Source organism: Phycodurus eques, chromosome 1 (genome assembly GCF_024500275.1).
Source record: "Phycodurus eques isolate BA_2022a chromosome 1, UOR_Pequ_1.1, whole genome shotgun sequence".
Classification (NCBI taxonomy): domain Eukaryota; kingdom Metazoa; phylum Chordata; class Actinopteri; order Syngnathiformes; family Syngnathidae; genus Phycodurus; species Phycodurus eques.
This window is the reverse complement of record NC_084525.1, coordinates 18,173,719-18,200,155: the sequence shown is the minus strand read 5'-3', so window position 1 is coordinate 18,200,155 and position 26,437 is coordinate 18,173,719. Positions and strand designations below refer to the sequence as shown.

Sequence of the window (26,437 nt, the reverse complement as noted above, 5' to 3'; positions counted from 1 at the left end):
TGAATTTAATAAGACATGTTAGAGATACTGTTGCTTGACAGCATCGATGTAAGATAATAGATGTTAGGATAAGCGGAACGGAAGATGAATGAATGAATGTATGTAGCAAGAGGTTAATGGTTTCATTGTTAAGTCTTCTTTTCACAAGTGATAAGGTTTGGGCTTCGTTTGAATTTGAGCGATTCCGGTCCCGATTCCAAAGTATTCTCTTTCCTGATTCTTTTAGGGGGCTGGGTCAAAAAAGTTTGCATGGTTTAAATAAAGGGTGTCCAAATTATGAACATCCATTTTTGTAGCATCCCGCGGCATAGACTAAAATGAACATTTGAATCAGGGTTCTTTATAACCAGTATCAATATCAAACCTATGAACTTAAAGGCAATGTGTGCGGAACTAACCCAATTGACTTAATATTCATTAATTGTTTCAGCTAAAAGTTAAATATAGCATTCTTAAAATAGTTAATCGCGACTGTTTTATCACGTCAAATGTTTATGTGCAAGTTTTAACTTGACTTCCTGTTTTAAGCTTGCAGCCTTTTATTTTGAAGGGTACTCACCTGAACTCAGCATTTTGGCACGAAAAGTAACCTTACACGACACCGGTGAATTTTGAAAACGAAAGTTGGATGGAACCAAATGCTCTAAAACTTTGATTCCTTTATTTACCCACCATAAGGTGAGTTTTTGATGCTGTAAGACAACGTTTGTGAATTTTGTCCCAATTCATTGTGATGTAAAGTTGGTAGTTTGACCTTTGAAGTTTTAGCTCAATGTTAAGCTTTTCTTCAGTCATCGGGTCTTACGTTGGTTTGAAGACTAAAATAAACGATAAAAACCATCATATATGTAAATACGTATATACACACGCACACGTACGTACATACATACATATATATACACATACGTACGTACGTACGTACTTATATATACGTACGTACATATATATACGTGCGTACATATATATACGTACATACGTACGTACATATATATAAGTACGTATGTACGTATATATATATAAGTACGTACGTACGTATATATAAGTACGTACGTATGTGTATATATATATATGTATGTATGTACGTATGTGTGCGTGTGTATATACATATTTACATGTGTATATATATGTACGTACGTACGTATGTACGTATATATACGTATATATATGTACGTACGTACGTATGTACGTATATAGACGTATATATATGTACGTACGTACGTATGTACGTATATATACGTATGTACGTATATATACGTACGTATGTACGTATATATACGTACATACGTACGTATGTACGTATACGCATATATATGTACATACATACATATATATACATACGTACGTACATATATATATACACATACGTGTATACATATACACACATACATATACACATGCATACATACACACACACGTACATACATATATACACACACGCATACACACATACACGTTTTTTGAAAAATAATAGCTCGACGGTGCTAGATATAGCGACAAAATCTAAGTTGGCAACATTGACTGTACTTGTGTAAACTGGCTCCCCTCTGTTCGCAGCCACAGCATTAGTGTAATGTGGAAGCCTCTTAATTTAAAAAAAAAAAACACAACCTTAAAATCTCAAAATCATCCTGATGAATAAATTGATCGATAAAAGCGGTTAATCGCCCAGCCCAATTTGGTACTCGCACGCACCCTATACATTTTTTATGTAAACTTTCATTCATTCATCTTCCATTCCGCTTATCCTCACTAGGGTCGCGGGCGTGCTGGAGCCTATCCCAGCTATCTCCAGGTGGGAGGTGGGTTCCACCCTGAACTGGTTGCCAGCCAATCGCAGGGCCCATACTGTATAAACAAACAACCATTCGCACTCACATTCACACCTACGGGAAATTTAGAGTCTTCAATTAACCTACCCCGCATGTTTTTGCGATGTGGGAGGAAACCCACGCAGGCACGGGGAGAACATGCAAACTCAAAACAGGCAAAGCCGGGATTTGAATCCTCAGAACCATGAGGCAGATGTGCTAACCAGTCCCACCGTGCCGCCTTATGTAAACTTAATCATGCTTTATTAAATTGATACCTTGGGGAGGGAAGGGGTTAAGATGGTTCTAATAAGGTGACAATTGTAATAAGAATGCTTTCCTTAGGCTCCCAATGCAGCACCTCTAAAACACTGCTCCTTATGAACAAGGTTTTGTTAGCTGATAACCACCACCACTGAGAAATACATCTCATCTCCTCCTTGTCTTTATCCCTTCACTTTTCGTCCTCGGCCTCCTCCTTGTTCAGTAAATGAGTGTTATCCCTTTCAGATGTTATTAAATTAATTTCTCTTATATTTAATTAAAAGTGATAGAGTCCAAATTATCCGTCTTTCACCTATAGGGTGTCCACAGTTCGTAACAAGTATCCTCTGGTGAGTTGGTAGAGACTTACTGTCATTATAGTTTTAGTCCAGTTTTCCTGTGACTTTACCCCTTCTCACTTGAGTATTCTCACATACAGTATGTCTTCCATTTTCTAATAATTGCTCCCACAGTTGATTTCTTCACACCAAGCTGCTTACCTATTGCAGATTCAGTCTTCCCAGCCTGGTTCAGGTCTACAATTTTGTTTCTGGTGTCCTTTGACAGCTCTTTGGTCTTGGCCATTGTGGAGTTTGGAGTGTGACTGTTTGAGGTTGTGGACAGGTGTATTTTATACTGATAACAAGTTCAAACAGGTGCCATTAATACAGATAAAGAGTGGAGGACTGAGTAACTTCTTGAAGAAGTTACAGGACTGTGAGAGCCAGAAATCTTGCTTGTTTATTGGTGACCAAATACTTATTTTCCACCATAATTTGCTAATAAATTCTTTAAAAATCAGACAATGTGATTTATTTTATTTTTTTCTCATTTTGTCTTTCATAGGTGAGGTATACCTATGATGAAAATTACAGGCCTCTCTCATCTTTTTAAGTGGGAGAACTTGCACAATTGGTGGCTGATTAAATACTTTTTTGCCCCACTGTACAATACACTGAATTATGTAGGTATAACAAAATAATGGGTCCATGTCAGGTAATCACGACAGTCAAGCCAACAACTGCCAACTGCTCCTTCATCATATTTTTCATCACTCGTTTTAAACATCCTTTATAACAAAGTAAGGAAGCTACACATTTTCACATCATTATCATAGTCATTCTACAAGTTAACTTCTAATGGAGACATATTTCTGTTTTATATTTGTTCTTGTGTTGGATTTTTTTTTTTTTTTTAATGAGTAAAAAGTGTATAATGAGTAAATAAGTGTGATCCCGTTCAGATGTGATTCAATTAATTTCTCTTCGATTTAATTACAAGCTATAGAGTCCAAATCATCCCTCTTTCCCCGGTAGGGTGTCCACAGTTCGTAACAAGCATCCTCTGGTGAGTTAGTAGAGACTTACTGTAATTATAGTTTTAGTCCAGTTTTCCTGTGACTTTGCCCCTTCTCACTTGAGTATCCTCACATACAATGGGGCAAAAAGAGTATTTAGTCAGCCACCAATTGTGCAAGTTCTCCCACTTAAAAAGATGAGAGAGGCCTGTCATTTTCATCATAGGTATACCTCACCTATCAGAGACAAAATGAGAAAAAAAAATCCAGAAAATCATATTGTCTGATTTTTAAAGAATTTATTATCAAATTATGGTGGAAAATAAGTATTTGGTCAATAAAGAAAGTTAATCTCAATACTTTGTTATATACCGTTTGTTGGCAATGACAGAGCTCAAATGTTTTCTGTAAGTCTTCACAAGGTTTTCACAGTGTTGCTGGTATTTTGGCCCATTCCTCCATGCAGATCTCCTCTAGAGCAGTGGTTTTTGGGCTGTCACTGGGCAACACAGACTTAAAACTCCCTCCAAAGATTTTCTATGGGGTTGAGATCTGGAGACTGGTGAGGCCACTCCAGGACCTTGAAATGCTTCTTACGAAGCCAGTCCTTCGTTGCCCGGCCGGTGTGTTTGGGATCATTGTCATGCTGAAAGACTCAGCCATGTTTCATCTTCAATGCCCTTGCTGATGAAAAGAGGTTTTCAGTCAAAATCTCACCTCAGCGCACCCGACTGTCAAACTCCTGAAGTTTGCAGATGACACCACTGTCATCGGCCTCATCAAGGACGGTGACGAGTCTGCATATCGACAGGAAGCGGAGCGGCTGGAGCTGTGGTGCGGCCGACACAACCTGGAGCTGAACACGTTCAAGACTGTAGAGATGATCGTGGACTTCAGGAGGTTTCCTTCGCCACAGCTGCCCCTGATGTTGTCCAGCTGCCTTGTGTCAACCGTCGAGACCTTCAAGTTCCTGGGAATTACAGTCTCTCAGGACCTGAAGTGGGCAACCAACATCAACTCCGTCCTCAAAAAGGCCCAGCAAAGGATGTACTTCCTGCGGCTTCTGAGAAAGCACGGCCTGCCACCGGAGCTGCTGAGACAGTTCTACACAGCGGTCATCGAATCAGTCCTGTGTTCTTCCATCACAGTCTGGTTTGGTGCTGCTACAAAAAAGGACAAACTCTGACTGCAACGGACAATCAAAACTGCTGAAAGGATTGTCGGTACCCACCATTGAGGACTTGCACGCTGCCAGAACTAAGACAAGGGTGTGCAAAATCCTCTCTGACCCTCCGCACCCCGGTCACCAGCTCTTCCAGCTCCTTCCCTCAGGTAGACGCTACCGATCAATGCAAACTAGAACTAGTAGACATTCCAACAGCTTCTTCCCTCTTGCGATCAACTTCTTAAACACCTAACCTACAATTCCATTACAACATGCTGGCAATTTTTTGACTTGAGTTCGTTGTCACATTTCTGTGGGGCCAATTATGTATTATTCGTGCACTCACTGTAGTTGTCGCGCCATGCTGCACTATTTGCATATACTGGCCACTCATGCCAGAGTAGCATCTGCTCCATTTGCACGCTGATTGAGGAGTATCTAACATTTGCACAACCAACATTGTCCCAGATTATCGCACTGCTCGTCACTTTAAACCGCATACACTCCTTGAAGTCTCAGCGCCCTTTGCACAATGGTCATTGCACCGGACTATTGCAATATTAGTCATTCGAACTGCTCTAAGTGCTAGAGGACTCTGCATCTTTTTGCACAATTGTCAAAAAATAAATAAATAAAAAATGTACCGGCATTACCAGATAACTAGCAACCCTTTACTGCTCAGTGACTGTTTTTTTTTTTGTCAATGTCTTTCTGTCTCCAAAGGGTTCTGTAAATTGGCTGTCTGTTGTCGTACTAGAGCGGCTCCAACTACCGGATACAAATTCCTTGTGTGTTTTTGGACATACTTGGCAAATAAAGATGATTCTGATTCTGATACATGGGCCACATTCATTCTTTCCTTTCCACGGATCAGTCATCCTGGTCCCTTTGCAGAAAACAGCCCCAAAATATGTTTCCACCCCCATGCTTCACAGTAGGTATGGTTTTCTTTGGATGAAAGTCAGCATTTTTTCTCCTCCAAACACAACAAGTTGAGTTTTTACCAAAAAGTTCTGTTTTGGTTTCATCTGACCATATGACATTCTCTCAACCCTCTTCTGGATCATCCAAATGCTCTCTAGCAAAATTCAGACGTGCCTGGACATGTACTGTCTTAAGTAGGGGGACACATCTGGCACTGCAGGATTTGAGTCCCTGGCGGCATAGTGTGTTACTGGTTGTAGCCTTTGTTACTTTGGTCCCAGCTCTCTGCAGGTCATTCACTATGTCCCCGCGTGTGGTTCTGGGATTTTTTTCTCACCATTCTTGTGATAATTTTGACCCCACGGAGTGAGATCTAGCGTGGAACCCCAGATCGAGGGAGATTATCAGTGGTCTTGTATGTCTTCCATTTTCTAATAATTGCTCCCACAGTTGATTTCTTCACACCAAGCTGCGTACTTATTGCAGATTCAGTCTTACCAGCCTGGTGCAGGTCTACAATTTTGTTTCTGGTGTTCTTTGACAGCTCTTTGGTCTTGGCCATAGTGGAATTTGGAGTGTGACTGTTTAAGGTTGTGGACAGGTGTCTTTTATACTGATAACGAGTTCAAACAGGTGCCATTAATACGTGTAATGAATGGAGGACAGAGGAGCCTCTTAAAGAAGAAGTTACAGGTCTGTGAGAGCCAGAAATCTTGCTTGATGTAGGTGACCAAATACTTATTTTCCAACATAATTTGCTCATAAATTCTTTAAAAATCAGACAGTGGTTCTTCTGGATTTGTCTTTTTTTTTTCTTCTCATTTTGACTCTCCTTGGTGAGCTATACCTATGATGAAAATTACAGGCCTCTCTCCTCTTTTTAAGTGGGAGAACTTGCACAATTGGTGGCTGACTAAATACTTTTTTGCCCCACTATAATCTCTTCTTAGTCATATGCAAGTTTTAATTGTAGGAACAGACACCATCTCTTCCTCCATCATTCTACAGTTGAATTATTCAACCTCCATTACATATTAATTTGCAAAGTTTTCAAGCTTACAGTACAGTAAAACCTAAAATTAACAGTCCCAAAACCAACGGGTAACGGATTTAACGAACAAAATTCCCAGAAATGATGGTGTTCGGCTGGAACTCAAAGAATCCTGTGCGTAGTGAGCAAAGTCCGTTAGTTCCAGAATCGGCCGCTGTTGTTTCCTCGCACAATCAACACACAGAGACTGGTAGTTCCGGGAATAGCCACAGTTTTTTTTTTTACCTGATCGCTCAGCGTGGCCACACATGCATCATGTCTCGAACATTTTATACTGATTTTGGTACTGTATACACTACAGTCTGTATTGATTTTTGTCAAGCCCTTCACTATGGCATCCAGTCATAACGGACGTGAGAAAAGGAAGCGCACTAACCTTAGTATTGGTGACAACTTGAGTCTGGGTTTTCCATGGCCAGAGTATATGAGGAATACGGTGTGAAAAAGCAAACTGTAAGTGACATACGTCGAAGTAAGGAAAAACTTTGATGTAAGTTTGTAAGTTAAAAAGTTTGATGTATACCCTACCAAAGTTACCTACCATCTTGTGCATACATACAGTATATACTGCATTTACATTTATTTACAATAATTTTGTAGTGTACAAGGTGTTTTTAGGACACAAAAAGAAGTGCTTCAAATTAATGGACGAACGAGTTAAACGGACGACCCTCCCCCCCTATTTGTTCATTAAATTGAGGTTCCACTGTCGTTTCCAATGAACCAACAATGACAAGTGAAATAGCTCACAACACACGTGGCCATCTATTGAACGTTTGTACATTTTACAATAGTTGTGGAATGATTTTATTTTATTATCTATTTTTTTAATCATGAGAATTTCATTTTTGTTTTGATTTGTGGTAGTGAAAAAAATAGTAACTAAAATGTCTTTGTTTTACTTCTTTTTTTTTATATATATACAATATCCTACAGAAATATTTACATCCATCCATTTTCTGAGCCGCTTCTCCTCACTAGGGTCGTGGGCGTGCTGGAGCCTATCCCAGCTATCATCGGGTAGGAGGCGGGGTACACCCTGAACTGGTTGCCAGCCAATCACAGGGCACATACAAACAAACAACCATTCGCACTCACATTCACATCTACGGGCAATTTAGAGTTGTCAATTAACATACCATGCATGTTTTTGTGATGTGGGAGGAAACCGGAGTGCCTGGAGAAAACCCACGCAGGCACAGGGAGAACATGCAAACTCCACACAGGCGGGGCCGGGGATTGAACCCCGGTCCTCAGAACTGTGAGGCAGCCGCTCTAACCAGTCATGCTACGTGTCGCCCAAATATTTTCCTTAAAAAAGATATATTTATTTTCCCCAAAAGTGTGTGAAGAATGTCTTTCTATGTTAAGAGATAGACGGATTGTTGGATGAAATGGGACTAATAGGATCTCCCCCTATATATGGAGCTGGTCAACTGTCTATTGTGGTTTCTACCTGAATTTTTATGGGATTAATGCCTTTAGTCCAAAAGCAATAGCCATACTGATTTTATGATTTGTGTAACACAAGATCCCTGTGGTAAGCGAGGTCAGAGATCAAGTCAGTGCATGTTCCTTTTTATGCTCCACCACGCACAATTTTCATTTGGTCTCCTTCAAAACTTCAGGGATTACCTGTAGTTCTCTGTTTCAAAGCAAGATACGTAGAAATTATTTGGAATCTGTTCCAAGAAGCTTGTCAAAGTTATTAATTATTAGGGGCAGCACTCAATTAAAACTCATGATTTAATTATTAGATTAGTAATTAATCAGTATTAATCGGATTTTCATTCAATACACCACATTTATCTGACACCACAAGCAATGTTTTTAAACGAAAATGTCTTTTGGACAATGAATCGACATAGGTGAACTTAACCAAATTCAATCACTGAAATCGTAATATTCCATCAGGCTACCACCAGAATGGTGTCATGATGTACGCTGTCATTCTCCATGCCCAGCCATGTAACCGACCATCGTTATGTATGTTTACCCTTGATTTGTCTCGAGCTCTCCAATTCCCTTTTTTTATTTTTTGTTACATCATCCGGCAGCACGGTGGACGACTGGTTAGAGCGTCAGCCTCACAGTTCTGAGGACCGAGGTTCAATCCCCGGCCCCACCTGTTTGGAGTTTGCATGTTCTCCTCGTGCCTGCGTGGGTTTTCTCCGGGCACTCCGGTTTTCTCCCACATCCCAAAAACGCGCATGAATTGGAGACTCTAAATTTCCCGTAGGTGTGGATGTGAGTGTGAATGGTTGTTTGTTTGTATGTGCCCTGCGATTGGCTGGCAACCAGTTCAGGGTGTACCCCGCCTCCTGCCTGATGATAGCTGGGATAGGCTCCGGCAGGCCCGCGACCCTAGTGAGGAGAAGCGGCTCAGAAAATGGATGGATGGATGTTACATCATCCGGCAAAGAAACTATAGTATTCTCCTTTGCGAGAGGCTGCGGTGTGTCCACACAAGGCTCCATTTGTGGCAGTGCACTTGAGCAAATGATTGACATCTGTTCGGTCACGCCTCCTGTCTCTACAGTGTCTGATTGGCTATTCTTGTCACATTGTGACCAGTTGTAAAATAATAATTAAAACTAAAATTAGAGGCATAACATGGGGCCAGAGAGGGATGATTTTTCAAAAGATAGTTATATTATGTCAGCTCAGACAAGACCGTGTTAACATATTTGACAGTGTTTTTTTTTTTTTTTTTACTACAAACTCTAAGGAAAGAATGAGAGAGAGGAGAAAGGGAGAGTGGGGGGTACCATAGCATTTGGTATCCACAAAACCCGAAACAAATAAACTTTTATTTAGTGGTACCACGAACGGTTGGACGTAAACATGCCGCCGTTCTGGCGAATCAGTCTCTAAAGCTTCAGTGTCGGTGAAGTAATTTAATGAAAAATAATGTAATTACAGTAAGTTAGCACTAATGTTGGTTTGACCTGACTGATTAGAATGCACGATCTGACTAGAGCAGTGATTTCCAACCTTTATGGAGCCAAGGAACATATTTTACAATTGAAAAATCTCACGGAACACCAACAAACAAAAATGTCACAAAAAATGGATACATTAATTACTGTATGTACTTCCTGTCATCTAATAGAAGAGCATTTTATCATTTGTTCTGTCTGTCACTATGCCTCACTGGCATAAATAGATGAACAAAGATACATTATTTATTGTAAATAAAAATTTTGAGCAATTAAGTACACAGGTATATACACTAAATGAACAGGTCATTTAAAAAGACACATTCCTCCATCTTGTGATCGGATGGGTTATCGTGTTTTTCAACTCGCTGATCGGTGATCGGCCCCAAAAATCCTGATCGTGTAAAGCATAATTTTTACATAGTTTTCATGTGTGCGTAAGAGAGCAAACACCTTTCACAGACTTTGAAGGAGTGGTCTGCGCTCATGAATGTGCCCATTGTTCAAGATAAAGCCATTTTTTTAAATTTATATTTATTACATTATCCAAAACACTCCACACTCCCTTAACTTTTCCTGGCTAGTAGGGAAATGTATTTTAAAACGGCGTGATTCACACTGTGGGGCCATAAATTTGACTGTCGTGTTATTGTCTTCACCCATATACAGTGTAGAGGTTGCCAAGGTGACAGATGACCTTCACGAGTACATCAAATATCGAGGCTTTTTGTGTTTACCATGTTTGTTTACCCAATAGCCTATGTCTCTTTTTTGAAACAAAGCTCATTCTGAAATTATTTCCTATTGTACTCAGTGATAATGGAGGGGTTGTTGAAAGAGACATGTTGACTTTGGGTGTATGTATTTTGTGTTCTATTTTCCTATAGGCGGTGTCTGCGACCAGTCACATCCTGGACAACCAAATAGTTGGAGAGTTGAAAGCTGAGATAGTCTCTTTGAAGGGTTTACTGCTCAGCAGGTAACAAAGTTATCCAGTCCCCCCACGGGTGTGTGTGTGTGCGCTCGCGTCAAAGGGCAATACTTTTTTCTAGCCTGTTTGGATTTCTATGGATGTGGCCCATTTCTCCCATGTGACATTATTGAACAGGAACATCTCTCTTGAATCTCTTGCATTCACATGGAAAACTGGCTACATTTTAATCACACCTAATATTTGTACATTTTCATCCATCCACACCATGTTAGTTTTTAAAGTACTTCATATGTTTTTAATTTGCAAGGCTAATTGTTTTCCAGCTACAATGCATTAAATTCATAGTTGCATTTTTAAGATATGTCACAAACATCATGTTAACATTTTAGTAGTACTATTTTAGATCACAACATAAGCCCTACAATGGTATCTGTTTCAATAGACAGTGAACAGTTACACTTGAGCTGACCTTTTTATTCGAAAATGTTTTGTCAAAAACTGTTTTCGTACATGCAGTAGGCTACATGAAGTATCATTAACTATTGGAGGATGCCAGTGAGAGCTTTTTTATTTTTTTATTTTATTGTTTTACCACTATGCATTTCTAGTTTGACATTTTTAGTAAGATAGTAGTTTTCAAATGTTATTCTCAATTGTACTCATGCCAAATATTCATTGCTCATTTGCAACACTGGATGAACAGATCGTCATCTTATCGTGCAATGGTTTTCGCCGGATTTTAAGTTGTCTTACTGCTTCAGGAATCAAACATTTGTGTTTAGGTACGAATTAATAAAAGACTCTATGGTCTTCCAAATTACTTCCAACCTTAGACAACCATAAATGTCAAATGTGGTTTTGGGGTATTATCTAACTGTGGCACTAGAGGTTACAGATTGCACCATTACTTTTATTTCACAACTTGCCTTAATCATTAGCATAATGCAGTCATCAGCATTTAAGCAACATCTTTTGTGTTTCCATACTTTTATGGGTAAACAAGACACCTATTGGTCCGATGACTTTACTTTTTCTCTCATTAGTGAGAGTAAAGAAAAGTGAAGAAGGAAAACACAATTTAGCTGAAATTTTGCTCATCAAACAGAGCTCAAGTTGTCCAGTTAAGATTGATAAGAATAGTGAAGCAGATGGGCCAATTCCTTTGTTTTTGCAGTAGGCTGAAAACATTTGGGTTTGACAGGAAAGATGAATGTGGGACATGAGGTCATTAACCTTTATTTCTAGATATTTACAGTACCTCACATGGATGTGATATTGGAACTTATTACTGACGTGGGTGTTTTGCTGCCCGGGGGTGTTTATTCCAACAATAAATTGCACTGGATGTCCCTGCTCAGTTTGAGGTTGGGGTTTTACTACATTTATCCTACTAATTTTGTACATTTGTTATTTTTTGTTATATTTGTCCTAACAGAAGTTGAATGAGTAGACTAAGGAAAATTGCAGCAGTTGATGACAGAAACATTGGGCCTCATTCACTAACCATCCACATTTGACATACGAATAGGTGATTTATCAATACGCTACATCTTTTACCCAAGATGCACAATGTATTGGAACTGCAGTCATTCATAAAAAAAAAAATTGGCAATAATAACTCAAACCAGAGATTTGCAATAAGTTGACTGTCCTAAATATATGAAAAGGACACTTCTCATCACTTTTACCCTCATTCCGTTCAAGCTCTTGTACAGTATGTGCATGTATTTGTGTGTGTCCCCCACTGCAACTGTCTGTGTGCAGTAGATTTCCCAAGGCTTCAGTATTCTTTCCAATCCCTATAAAATAATTTCATATATTTTTCTGTAATTCTGTATGTGCAAATGTGGTGTAAATTGTTCAATCGCATGCACACCGCCGCTGGCACGACTGCTTGTGAAATCACTCTGATTGGCTAATTTTGCTAATTTCCTGAATTTTATTTACTCCAAAGGCCTCCTTGCTGTGCTGTATTTGTTCCTTACTTGTTCATTCTCTGGTCTTGTTTTCATATATATATATGTATGTTTTGTGCCACATTCTCTAATTTAACTTTGGAATTAATGAAAAATGATCAACATGGTTATTATATGCTGTCGGTTTCTGTGTTTAGCAAGCTTTCCGGTGATGCCAACGTTCTGAAAATAGGATGAAGAAGAAGAAAGTTATTCAAGTTTTGGACTTTCTTGTAACTTTTTTTTTAAATCGCTTGTGACTCTAAACCGCCTCCAGTCATTGGCTGAGATACATCAGACAGATGTCCTTTTGTAGGGAAATAGGGGTGCTGTTTTTGCAGATTGGAGATCGCGAGCACAAGCCCATCAAATACAATAAATTCAGATTTATTAACATGCACGGTGGTGTGAAGAAAATTGACCCGTACGCACGTTTTGAATCTGATAGTGATTTTGCGCATAGCTCAACTTGTGCACAGAGTGAGAACATTTCTACGCGTTTATTAGTGAGTGAGGCCCATTATGATTCCAGCATAAGGAGGGTTGGACATCATTTGAATTTGAACGATTCCATTTCCGGATCTGGTTCCTCGTTTCAATTCCAGTTCCAAACGATTTTGGATTCCGATTCTTTTTGTAGACAGCATCAGAAATGTTTGAATACATGGTTTAAATAAGAATCAGAATCTGAATCCTCTTTATTAGCGAAGTATGTAAAAAACACACACAGAATTTGTCTCTGGTAGTTGGAGCCGCTCTAATCCGACAATAGACAGCTATTTTGACAAAAAATACTTTTAAGACATAAAAACACACTACGGAGAGTCACTTAGCCTCTAGCAATTTAATGGCAAGAGGAAAGAAGCTGTTGGGATCGCTGCTTTTTTTAGTTTGCATTGATCGATAACGCCTACCTGAGGGAAGGAGCGAGAAGAGGTGGTGACCAGGATGTGGAGGGTCCAAGAGGATTTTGCATGCTCTTGTCTTAGTTCTGGCAGCGTGCAAGTCCTCAAGGCTCAGTTGGACAGCGTGAGGGGCAGCTGTGGCGAAGCATGCCTCCCGAAGTGCATGAACATCTCTACAGTCTTCAGCGTGTTCAGCTCCAGATTGTGTCGGCCGCACCAAAGTTCCAGCCGCTCCACTTCCTGTCAATATGCAGACTCGTCACCATCAGATGAGGCTGATGACTGTGGTGCCTTTGAATGCCACTGCATACTTCGTTGGTTTTTGGCTCCTCCTCTTTGGTTTTTGGAGTGTTCTTCTCCGGTGGCTCGGCGGACTGTAGGCATCGAAACTAGGAAACAAAATTTTTAAATCTGAATTATTGCGGCAGAACCGAAATGTTAGTCCCTGTCCCAATCGATACGCGATGCCAAACCCTAAACATAGGCCTAAAAAAAAGAATTGTGACCTCAGCAACAACCTCCATAGGGCACAATTGAAAGTCATGAACAAAAGTACCGATACTGCACAAGATGAATAGGGTAGCCAGGCTGGAATTTGCCATAAAGTAAAGTGACAAAAGATTATCATGCAGTAAGATGATAAGCAAAAACACTGCCGAAAAGCTGTGAAAAAGGAGGCTAAAAGGGAACAACCCGCCCCCACCCAAAAAAACAAAACAGCAATTAAAAGAGGTTGCCTTGAAAGCCTGGGACAACATCACAAAAGAATAATACAAAAGGTTGGTGATGTTAATGGTCACAGGCTTGAAATAGTTACTACAATCCAATAAATATAAAGTCTTATTCCCTTGTCTTTGTTCCAATACTTCTGCTCACCTATAAATGTGATATTAAATTATAAATCTTACATCACCCGCCAATCAATTGTTTTTGCGAATTTTGGCGACCAGTAGTCATTCACATGACTACTAGCAATCATCTCCAACTATCATGACACTAAAACACTGAACAATAGTTCTTGGACACCACCAGAGACTTTTCTGCTTTGTATCTGAGTCGGCTCACTTGAGAGAGAGAGGTTTAAGTCTTGCAAGCTTTAGCGGAAGTCTTGCATGATATGATGCCTTGTACAAAAATGATGGCCAAAAGGTCAAGGTAATACTGTATTTCCAATTGATAAGTGATAATGTTGTTATTCTCTGTCACAGGAGACAATTTCCTTCCACTCCCTCGATTTCTAAGATCCCCTCATGGCAGATTCCCTTGAAAGGGCCCTCAGCATCCAGCTCCCAATCGGTCAACCACAGCAGCAGCGACAGCTCTCCTGTCAGTAATGAGTCAGCCAGCTCCTCCCCTGTCAAAGATGGACACATCAGCACACAGGATGCACTGGGTGGGGCACTCGGTATCAACGGTGATGTCGCAGGCCCTGACACAGCACTGGCCTTGGACGTGGAAGACAAAGTTCCCATGGAAGTGCAGGGAGAGGAGGAAGAGAATGATGATGATAGCCAGAAAAAGCAAGAGGTGGACAGTCTAAGCATGCAGATCGACGAACATCAAGGTGGAGAGGGACAGATCCACAAACAGGACGACAAACTGAGGCGGCCAGAAGGTGCTAGTAATGAAAGTGAGGTGGATTAGGCCGCTGTAGAACTCTTGACCACGCTCTCCAAGCAGATCTCTTCTTCTGTCTGTCTGCGACTTCTCCACTTAGACTCGTTTCGCATTGGCGGCAGTCTGTCAATAATTCACAAGGCAAGCAGGGTAGCCCTGAAATTCAAGATTCGCATGTGATGAGTGGCTTTGTTCCATGCCGGTGTCAGGATGCTCAGAGGAGAGGGGAAGATAAATGTTTGTACTGCTGCTTTCCTCTTTCATTGAGGACTGAATTGTGAATCATCGCCAATGTTTGTTTGTGAGGGGGGGGGGGGCTGAATCTGCAACTCCAGCACAGCAGCTGATTTGGTTTGTGAAGTATGTTAATAATCAAATGATCAACAAATAACAGATGTATTAGTTCATGCAGCTTGAAATGTCAAGCAGGCTAAAAACGCAAATCTAATACAGAAAGCCCTGTTGAATTGTGTTATTTCCTGTAACAAGCCCCTTGGTCCAAATTAGGCGGGCCCTCCCACGGTGACTAATCTTTACTGAAAACTGAGCCCATATTTTGTTATTATGATGCATTAAAACACCAAAGACTCACAGATGGAAGTTGCTAAATTTGTGTCACTTGTTTTATCAGTGTGTGTGTGTGTGTGGAGGTAAATGCGGAAAGCTCACAAAAAATGCCCCTTGATTGAAAAAGAAAGTAATAAATGATTACTTGACTCATTGAATTAGTCACTCTGTCTGCAGCTCGACACGAGTTCATGAGTAAGAAGACAGGATAAATCTCGCCTCTTTTGCTACATTCATCTCTCATCACGTGGCCTTCCTAGGAACACACCAAGGTAGAGGGACACTGTACAAGTGTGATAGCAGTTCTGACCAACCAATTAATATGTTTGAATCATCTGTCTCATTACCTAATGCTTATTAAAACACTGAAAATTTCACTCTAATGTAAATTGTAAAAACCATTTTTTTTGGGGAGGGGTAATGATGAAAAAAATGGTTTTCATTGATATAAAACATGTTTTTTGTGTGTTTTTTTATTGCTGTGTTTGATAGTGTCTACTTTATGTACTGTAGTCTGTCGAATATCAAGTCATTTGGTTCACTCTTGCTTCTGACAATTGTAATTAAAGTGGATAAAAAAGTAAACTAAACAGATTAAAATACTATGTTATCCCGATACAATAAATGAATAAATACAGTGGACCCCACTATTTGTGGGCGATAGGGACCGAACCTGACCGCAAATAGTAAAATACAAATCCACGAATAGCGAGGGTCACCCAAAATATTATAATTGCCTGTATTATGTTTCACCCACAAATATACCACAAATTATTATTCCCAAACAAAAGGAAAGAGGCTCAAAGCAAACGCTTACAAACCCGTGGCTCCAGAACCGCTATGGCTCTCTGTGACTTTGTAAAATAATGAGTATTTAAATTAGTTGCTTTTAGGATTATGGTGCTCTTGTAACATTAAAATAATTGTGTTTCTTAGACTTTACGGCAATCTGATCGGTGTTATCGGTATCTGCCGATAATTAGCATTTTATGCTGATCGGCTTTCATGTCATAATTCGCCGATCCGATCAATGACGTCATCGATCGCACAAGACATTTAACTCCGCGTCTTCGTCGCGTATGAATCCAAAAGCTTGTTTATTTCTAGCCTTGTCACGTGTCTTGTTGCGAAGTACTGTAACTATCTGACGGCCAATAAAGTTTTTTCCATCTTGTCGGTGAAAAAACATGTAAGTGTGGGACTATTTTGCGTGTCTCAGACAAACAACGGAAGTTATTTGCAGTCTGTGCACAACTGAAGTATGTCGTGGGGAACGTCATCTAAATGCTACAACACAACAAATTTGATCGAGCACCTGCAGATTGTACATGAGGAGGAGCATGCCGCGTTCAAGCAACGGGGGAAAAAAAAAAAAAGTCAAACGGACTCGAACTCTCGACAACACCTGTCCATATAGCTGGGACAGTGAGAAAGTTAGAGTAAGCATGTAATTAAAAGTATTTATTAAAGTAATTTAATTGCAATAAAGTAATTTAATCACAGTAATTTATCACCCATTATTTCTGTCATGTTGTAATGTTGATTTGACCTAAACTTATATGTCAGTGGCCAATTCTTGAAGGTCATTGGTGTTTTAAATTTTGTCTAAAATGCTGGAGAATAATTTGAGCTGGGATGGGCTCCAGCACGCCCGCAACCTTTGTGAGGATAAGCTGTACAGAAAATGGATGGATTTATACAAGTATATACAATAAATGAACAAGTCATGTAAATAGACACATCGCTCCATGTTGTGATCGGATTGGTGATCGGTTTTGTTTTAGAACTTGCTGATCGGTGATCGGCCCCAAAAATCTTGACCGTGTAAAGCCTAGTGTTTTTTTGTGCTCAAAGTATGTGTCAAAACCGCCAATGTGAGGCACATGGCACTAGGGCTGGGCATTGTTAAGACCATTGATTCGAGTCAATTTTGATTCATTTAGTGTGTTCTGTAAATTGACTGTCTGTTGTCGTACTCGAGCGGCTCCAACTACCGGAGACAAATTCCTTGTGTGTTTTTTGGACATACTTGGCAAATAAAGATGATTCTGATTTAGGTTGCGATTCTATTTAATATTTATTCTAAATCTTCCAATATCAATTCAGTAAGAAGTAGAACAACACAAATGTCATAAGTCTTTTGTGTATTCATTCATCATCATCCATCCGTTTTCTGTACCGCTTATCCTCACTGGGGTCGCGGGCGTGCTGGAGCCTATCCCAGCTATCTTTGGGCGAGAGGGGGAGTACACCCTGAACTGCTCGCCAGCCAATCGCAGGGCACATATAAACAGACAACCATTCACAGTCACATTCACACCGACGGGCAATTTAGAGTCTTCAATCACCCTACGATGCATGTTTTTGGGATGTGGGAGAAAACCGGAGTACCGAAGAAAACCCACGCAGGCGAGGGGAGAGAGAACATGCAAACTCCACAAAGGCGAGGGCAGGATTTGAACCCCGGTCCTCAGAACTGTGAGGCAGATGTGCTAACCAGTCGGCCAACATTTCTCCATGGCGTAAGTCACGTTACATTTTTTAAGCAATAAAATAAATTAACATTTGCACATAACTTATTTGTGCATAAGGAGTACAGTGTAAAATTAAATGTTTATTTCCTCTTGGAGAATTTGCACAGTAACTTATTTGTGCATATGGAGTACAAAAATTAAAACACAACACATCTCTGTATTGAAAAAGTAAATTGAATATAAACTTTAAAAATGTTTCTTTACTTACTAGGGTTAGGGTTACTATAATTATTAACAGGGTTTTTATGTAATACCTCATTAAGTAGCATGTTAGTGGCATTGTACTTTCTTCACCAAACCCCATTCATTTATTACCTCTGTCAACAAGTTTGCTATATTACTATATTGCACACATTAGAAATGAAATGAGAAGTGATACTTACGTACGTAGGGGTCATTCGACTAACGAATGCAAAAACTGCTGTCTTAACTCTGTACAGACCTCTGACATCTCTTTAGTTTGGTGTTGCATATCATGGTTCAAGTGTCTTTTGTCTTTTTCCTGTGTTCCAGATTTACAGAGGAATCCAAAATGAGCCCAAACGTCAGATTTGAAAGTAGAAGTCGCTTGCTTCACGCTGCAGCAACTGCTACTTGCTTTTGTCGCCATTTTGTTGTTGATTGGTGCTACTTCCGTCTGAACAACGCGAATCAAATGCAAAAAGGTTTTTCCAAATTTATTACATTTTCATTTCAACCAATATGCGCTACACAAGCATCTGTTTACAGAGTTAAAAAAACATTTGTTACATCCAGAAATAAATTGTGTTCTTTGTAGTAGTTCATTGATTTCATAAATGCAACAAACTGTATGTTTGTTTTAATACATTCAGGTAAAAAAAAAAAGAAAGAGTATTTAAGGTTGCCAACCCCTGCGGGTACAGAACAGCAAATACCTGTATATATGCAGGTTTTTACTACAGTATGCCATAGGAAATATTGATGCTGAAAGGAAACTCACAGTTTTCTAACAAATGTGTTGGGGTGTACTTATTTATGCTATTATAGCTCACATCTATATTTACTCAATATCTGTCATTTATCATTTCACTCTCCCAGGTTAGATGACATTTTGACAGTGCATCTTATTTTTCTCCTCATAGTATGCATTCTGAGTATTACTATGCGCGATCTTCTTCTTCCTCTTTTCCTTTCGGCTTGTCCCGTCAGGGGTCGCCACAGCGTGTCATCCTTTTCCATGTAAACCAATCTCCTGCATCCTCCTCTCGAACACCAACTCCCCTCATGTCTTCCTTCACAACATCCATCAACTTTCTCTTTGGTCTTCCTCTAGCTCTTTTGCCTGGCAGCTCCATCCTCTTCATCCTTCTACCAATATACTCACTATTTCTCCTCTGGACGTGACCAATCCATCGAAGTCTGCTCTCTCTAACTTTGTCTCCAAAACATCAAACCTCAGCTGTCCCTCTGATGAGCTAATTTCTAATTTTATCCAACCTGTTCACTCCGAGAGCGAACCTCAACATCTTCATTTCCGCCACCTCCAGCTCCGCTTCCTGTTGTCTCTTCAGTGCCACTTTCTCTAATCCGTACATGATGGCTGGCCTCACCTCTGTTTTATAAACTTTGCCCTTCATCCTAGCAGAGACTCTTCTGTCCCATAACACACCTGACACCTTCCTCCACCCGTTCCAACCTACTTGGACCCATTTCTTCACTTCCCGACCACACTCACCATTGCTCTGGACGGTTGACCTCAAGTATTTAAAGTCCTCCACCTTTGCTATCTCTTCTCCCTGTAGCCTCACTCTTCCCCCACCACCCCTCTCATTCATGCACATATATTCTGTCTTCGGCTAATCTTCATTCCTCTGCTTTCCAGTGCATGCCTCCATCTTTCTAACTGTTCCCCCACCTGCTCCCTGCTTTCACTGCAGATCACAATGCCATCTGCAAACATCATGGTCCACGGGGATTCCAGTCTAACCTCATCTGTCAGCCTATCCATCACCACTGCAAACAGGAAGGGGCTCAGGACTGATCCCTGATGCAGTCCCACCTCCACCTGAAATTCGTCTGTCTCACCTACAGCACAACTCACCGCTGTTCTGCTGCCCTCGTACATGTCCTGTATTATTCTAACATACTTCTCTGCCACGCCAGACCTCCGCATGCAGTACCACAGTTCCTTTCTGGGTATTCTGTCATAGGCTTTCTCTAGATCTACAAAGACACATTGTAGCTCCTTCTGACCTTCTCTGTATTTGTCCATCAACATCCTCAAGGGAAATAATGCATCTGTGGTACTCTTTCTAGGCATGAAACCATACTGTTGCTCGCAAATACTCACTTCTGTCCGAAGTCTAGCCTCCACTACTGTTTCCCATAACTTAATTGTGGGGGCTCATCAACTTTATTCCTCTATAGTTCCCACAGCTCTGCACATCACCCTTGTTCTTAAAAATGGGCACCAGCACACTTTCCCTCCATTCCGAGGGCATCTTCTCACATGCTACAATTCTGTTGAACAAGCTGGTCAAAAACTCCACATCCACCTCTCCTAGATGCTTCCATACCTCCACAGGAATGTCATCAGGACCAACTGCCTTTCCATTTTTCATCCTCTTTAATACCTTTCTAACTTCCCCCCTTACTAATCATTGCCACTTCCTGGTCCACCACACTTGCCTCTTCTACTCTCCCTTCTCTCTCATTTTCCTCATTCATCAACTCCTCGAAGTATTCTTTCCATCTATCTAGCACACTACTTGCACCAGTCAACATATTTCCATCTCTATCCTTAATCACCCTAACCTGCTGTACATCCTTCCCATCTCTATCCCTCTGCCTGGCCAGTCTGTATAGATCCTTTTCTCCTTCTTTAGTGTCCAACCTGGCATACATGTCCTCATATGCCTCTTGTTTGGCCTTTGCCACATCTACCTTTCTCCTGTGTCACACCTCAATGTATTCCTTTCGCCTCTCCTCGGTCCTCTCAGTGTCCCACATCTCAGCTAACCTTTTTCCTTGTATGATTTCCTGTACTGTATGGTTCCACCACCAAGTCTCCTCCTCTCCTTTCCTGCCAGAAGATACACCAATTACTCTTCTGCCTGCCTCTCTGATCACCTTGGCTGCAGTGGTCCAGTCTTCTGGAAGCTCCTGCCGTCCACCAAGAGCCTGTCTCACCTCTTCCCGAAAAGCTGCACAACACTCGTCCTGTCTCAGCTTCCTTTCCTGGATGCCGTACTTACCCATCACTTCTTCATCACCCCTATTTCCTTCACCAACATGTCCATTACAATCTGCACGAATTACGACTCTCTCTCTGTCTGTGACGCTCAGAACTACTTCGTCTAGCTCCTTCCAGAATTTCTCTTTCACCTCTAGGTCACATCCTACCTGTGGGGCATAGCCACTAATCACATGACACATAACACCCTCAATTTCAAGTTTCAGCCTCATCACTCGATCTGATCCTCTTTTCACCTCCAAGACATTCTGAGCCAACTCTTCTTTGAAAATAACCCCGACTCCATTTCTCTTCCCATCTACACCATGGTAAAATAATTTAAACCCTGCCCCTAAACCTCTAGCCTTACTGCCTTTCCACCTGGTCTCCTGGACACACAATATATCAACCTTTCTCCTAATCATCATGTCAACCAACTCCCGAGATTTTCCTGTCATAGTCCCAACATTCAAAGTCCCCACATTTTGTTTTAGGCTCTGTGCTTTCCTCTTCTCTTTCTGCCGAAGAACCCGCTTTCCACCTCTTCTTCTTCTTCGACCCACAGGAGCTGAATTTCCAACGGTGCCCTACAGGTTGACGGCGCCGGAGGCGGATATTGTTAACCCGGGCCACGACCGATCCAGTATGGAATTCTTTGGATGAACGCTCAGATTTGTTTGGCAAAGTTTTAAGACGGATGCCTTTCCTGACACAACACTCTGCATTTATCCGGGCTTGGGACCGGCCTACAGTTTGCACTGGCTTGTGCAAACTGTAGGCTGTTTATATCTGGGTCTCAATGATCAATAGTTTCATGTATCGATGAGGTGTATGAACTTCTATGTGGTTCGATACTGCATCCCTTTGTAATCCATTAACCTCTCCCTGGAGCCAAAGCCAACCTTAGATTTATAGGGACCAACTGTAATAAATCCACTTGCACATCATTTAGTGTCTTGTGGGATTTGGATATTCTTGTCCATAAAGTGACTTCTTCTACATCACTTAACAACACCAAAGTTTGCATATATAATACAAAGCGTAACTACACTTGAAGTAAGGGTTTTTGCTACATCTCTCATTTGGGACAAATTGTTTGCTCAATGCAGCACCTTGGTTTTGACATCATTTTGCTCCCCAGCTGGAAGCCTTAACCTCATCAATCATGCTGCTAAATGGAGAGCACTCAATAGGATAGTGTATTGACGTGCTGGGAACTCCATTGTTCACTGGAACCGAGCACTCAGCAGGTTAGAGGGCTGAGTATCTCCTTGGATCAATGCATGTGTTGTTAGCCCAAAACAGATGCTTAGATGGCTACTAGACTTGGTTTATACCATAACTTTAAGCTCCTCATTCATGCAGTTCTGGAAGCTTTAGGCCCTGCCCAATTTAGCTTTCCAACATATCCAGTGGGGCTCCGTAGGGGGTAGTCTCATAATAAAAAAAAAAAAAAATGTAAATGATTCACAGACAATTGAGAGAAAGTGGAATCTGAGTGAGAATGCTGCTACATCCCCATCCTGGAGATAAAAATGCAACTGGCACAATATTAGAAAGATTAGGAACCATCTGATGTTGTCAATCATGTGCTTAAAAGACCCTTGGAAAATGTTGGCCTCATGGAAATACTAACTTTCCGCTCAGTAATAGTAGTTAGTTAACTTTCATGCTGTTTGTTTCTCGGGCATAACAGCAGACACTTTATTAGCCTAAATCGTCTAATAGGATCAAATGCATTCCCAAAAGTGAGAACATACTCAATTTTGAGTTACACTGTCAGAGAGGTATACATAATATGTTTGAGTTATAGTGGTGATGACGAATTTCACACAATCCTACTGAAAGGCATTTTGAATCTTTTGCTCCTCTCACATCAACCCATTACCAGTAGGCTATTAACATTTTAATTTGAACATTTTTCATAGTCACACAAATGTAAAAATATATTAACCACTGTATAATGAGGCAAAACTGACTCAATGGCCAAGTCGTTGGCACATGTGCCCACAGTTCTAAGATTAGGGGTTTGAATCTCAACTCTGGCCTCACTGTGTACAATTTGATTGTTCTCCCCGTGCCTTTGTGGGTTTTCTCCAGGTACTCTGGTTTACTCCCACATTCCAAAAACATGCATGGTAGATTAGGTGAATGGTTGTTTGTCCCTCTATGTGCCCTGGGATCAGGTACATGTGGTCAGGTGTGGCAGGGCATCACTTGCATGTGAAGAGTAAGAAAGTTTAAAAAATACAACCAAAGATTATATAAATTATTAGCATCAGCATTAAAAAGCATCATTATTTTCTTTTGGAATAGATCAAGAAAGACTTTCCTTACTGGCAATAATCTCTATTTAGACAGAGAAAGAAAAGGAGGTAAGACAATAAAACATTTTAAATTTGACCTAAAACAACAAATAACGACAAACAAATAATCCAAAATTCAAAACTAGACTTTGACCTTCGAGATTTAAATAAATAAATAAATAAATGGATCTCAATAGATTTTTTTAAATGCATTAAAAATATTTGGAGCGGCACGGTGGACGACTGGTTAGAGCGTCAGCCTCACAGTTCTGAGGATCCGGGTTCAATCCCTGGCCCTGCCTGTGTGGAGTTTGCATGTTCTTCCCGTGCCTGCGTGGGTTTTCTCCGGGCACTCCGGTTTCCTCCCACATCCCAAAAACATGCATTAATTGGAGACTCTAAATTGCCTGTAGGTGTGACTGTGAGTGCGAATGGTTGTTTGTTTGTATGTGCCCTGCGATTGGCTGGCAACCAGTTCAGGGTGTACCCCGCCTCCTGCCCGATGACAGCTGGGATTGGCTCCAGCACGCCCGTGACCCTAGTGAGGAGAAGCGGCTCAGAAAATGGATGGATGGATGGATGAAAATATTTGAGTATTATAATAAAACTGTATCAAATGTAAATACAATATTTCAGTAGCCTATAGGCCTACATTCAAATTCATTTTTTGCACAACACTTAGAAATTTAATGAGTAGCTTTTTAAGTAAGTAAGAAATTGCAATAGCTAATAAGCTCTCTTTAAACCGCTGAAAATAACATGGTTTATGGCCAAATATTAAGTGTGTACAAAGAGCAAAGCAAAGCAAATTTATTTATATAGCGCATTTCATACACGGGGTAACTCAATGTGCTTTACATGATTAAAAGCATTTAAAAACGAAGGAAAAAAAACAGCTTCTAAACATTTAAAACAAAGAGGAAATGCTCTAAAAAGCATGGGAAAAAAGAAGAGTTTTTAACCTGGACTTAAAAACATTCACACTTGGGGATGACGTCACTAATAATAGCTAAATGCTGCTTCAACCTGTTTGCGTTGGACTCTGTGCTCCACTATTTGACCCGAGTCTGTCGATCTCAGAGCCCTACTGGGTTTATATACCATTAGCATTTCATTCATGTATTCAGGACCTAAACCGTTTACTGATTTATAGACCAGTAGCAAAACTTTAACATCTATTCTAAAGCTGACTGGAAGCCAGTGTAAAGACTTTAGAATTGGAGTAATATGCTCTGAACTCTTATGTTCTGGTCAGAACCCGAGCTGCAGCATTCTGAATGAGCTGCAGCTGTTTAATGCTTTTTTGAGGGAGTCCAAGAGGTTTTTTTTGTTGTTGTTGTTTTTTTTTTTAACCATTTTTTAATGTCTGGTCACTCTGTTTGACCCATCTATCTGTACATTTGACTTTATAATTCATGCTTCACCAGCCATGATCCTCACCGGACGTCACTTTCTGGGACTAACTGGTAACCAGTCCAGTATGTACCATGCCTCTTCGCACTAAGTCATCTGGGAGCTTCCAGCTCACCTTTGAGCCTAATGAGGATAAGGGGTACAGGAAATGAGTGGATGGAAAATTATGCAAATCTTGATGAAACCTGACATCGTTGGGTTATTAAGTTACATTACATTGTACGCATTTATGTAGTGAAAATATCAGGACAAACCTGAAATGCATTATAACCTTTACAGGAGAACGTAATTTGACCTGATCTAAACTTTTAAATTCACTGGTCTAACTGTTCAGTGTTTCAGTACTTATTAACAGAGCTTGCTGTTCTCTACAGGGGCGCCATCAGGCAGTTTTTGCCCACCCCAATCACCAGTCAGTCACATACAGTAGATCCTAGCGTCAGTTATATTAAACGGCCCAAATGTTCTCTTGAGGACGAAGAGAACTGTTTAAATACCAATTCAAGCAGAAACTATATGAATGGATCGAACAACTGAGCTGAATTTTGACGGTTGGCTCCTTGTTAGAAAACAGCAAGTACTTCCTTCCTCATGAAAGCAAAAAGTACAGAAACATTGAACAGTTAGTCATGTTCACTCGACGGTTTAGAGAATGTCAAATCAAGTTCACCTGTAAAAGATACATTTTAGGTTCATGCTGAAATTTCTCCTGAAAGCTGAATATCCCTCACTTTTTAGGAGCAATGTACAGTATATTATTTTACCATATTACATCAACTTTCACCTCGTTCATTTATACTCTAAACAGTGGTGTTGGGGATGAAACCAGAAACCTTCCCGTTATTAGACCAGTGTCATTCTGCTTCTGTAACCATGCTCCGTGTGAGTGACTGGTGGCTTTCCTCAAAAGTGTCTTTGTGGTGATGTAAGAAGTCCTTTAAAAGCGTTTCATGACGTGTCACTAAAAGTGTCTCAGGAATGCTGCACAGCTACTCGACACTGTCACCTTCCTTCCTCATGAAAATGGGAACATTTGACAATCCAAGGTCGGGCAGGGGCTTTGCCAGTAGCGAATGCCCAAGTCGTATAAGCACTTCGTCATTGCCTGCTATATAAACACTCAATCCTCTGTCTGGCCTGTATCACTTGATTTTCTTCTGGGAGTTTTTCAAATCTAAATGTAGAGCATGGATACTTGTTGGCTGTCATTTTAAAACATGGAAGGAATCTTCCACTGACGCTGTTAGCTTTACCCATCTAATAGGCAGGTAAAAGAATGACACGGTCCTTGTCACCAATACACTAATGAGCCATTATTACCGAGGAGAGGGTTAGGAGAAACAAACCGTGAATGACGAAAACGAGAGCTCATGTAGCATATGAATCACTGATGCTGTTGTGAGCAGATTGGATTATCCAAGAGAAGGCCTGTCAGCCTGTAGAGGGGCTGCAGCTGCAGGCGGCATGAAGGCAACAGGTGTGTTTGTGCATATTGGACTGACCTGATAGCAGAAGGTGGGGGCGTGTAAGGGGTCTCGCAGAGTCTAGCATGGCTGTTTGGTAAA

The 26,437-nt window shown here is 40.6% G+C and overlaps 1 protein-coding gene across 1 annotated transcript in view; it reads left to right on the top strand.

Moving 5' to 3' along the window:
- Positions 1-16,100, top strand: part of pex14 (peroxisomal biogenesis factor 14) — a 94,111-nt gene extending 78,011 nt beyond the window's left edge. Inside the window, exons 8-9 of the mRNA XM_061681492.1 lie at positions 10,336-10,427; positions 14,451-16,100. Coding sequence (XP_061537476.1) covers positions 10,336-10,427; positions 14,451-14,886 — 528 coding nt within the window. The 3' untranslated portion in view covers positions 14,887-16,100. The remainder of the gene's footprint in view (positions 1-10,335; positions 10,428-14,450) is intronic.
- The last annotated feature ends 10,337 nt before the right edge of the window (positions 16,101-26,437 follow it).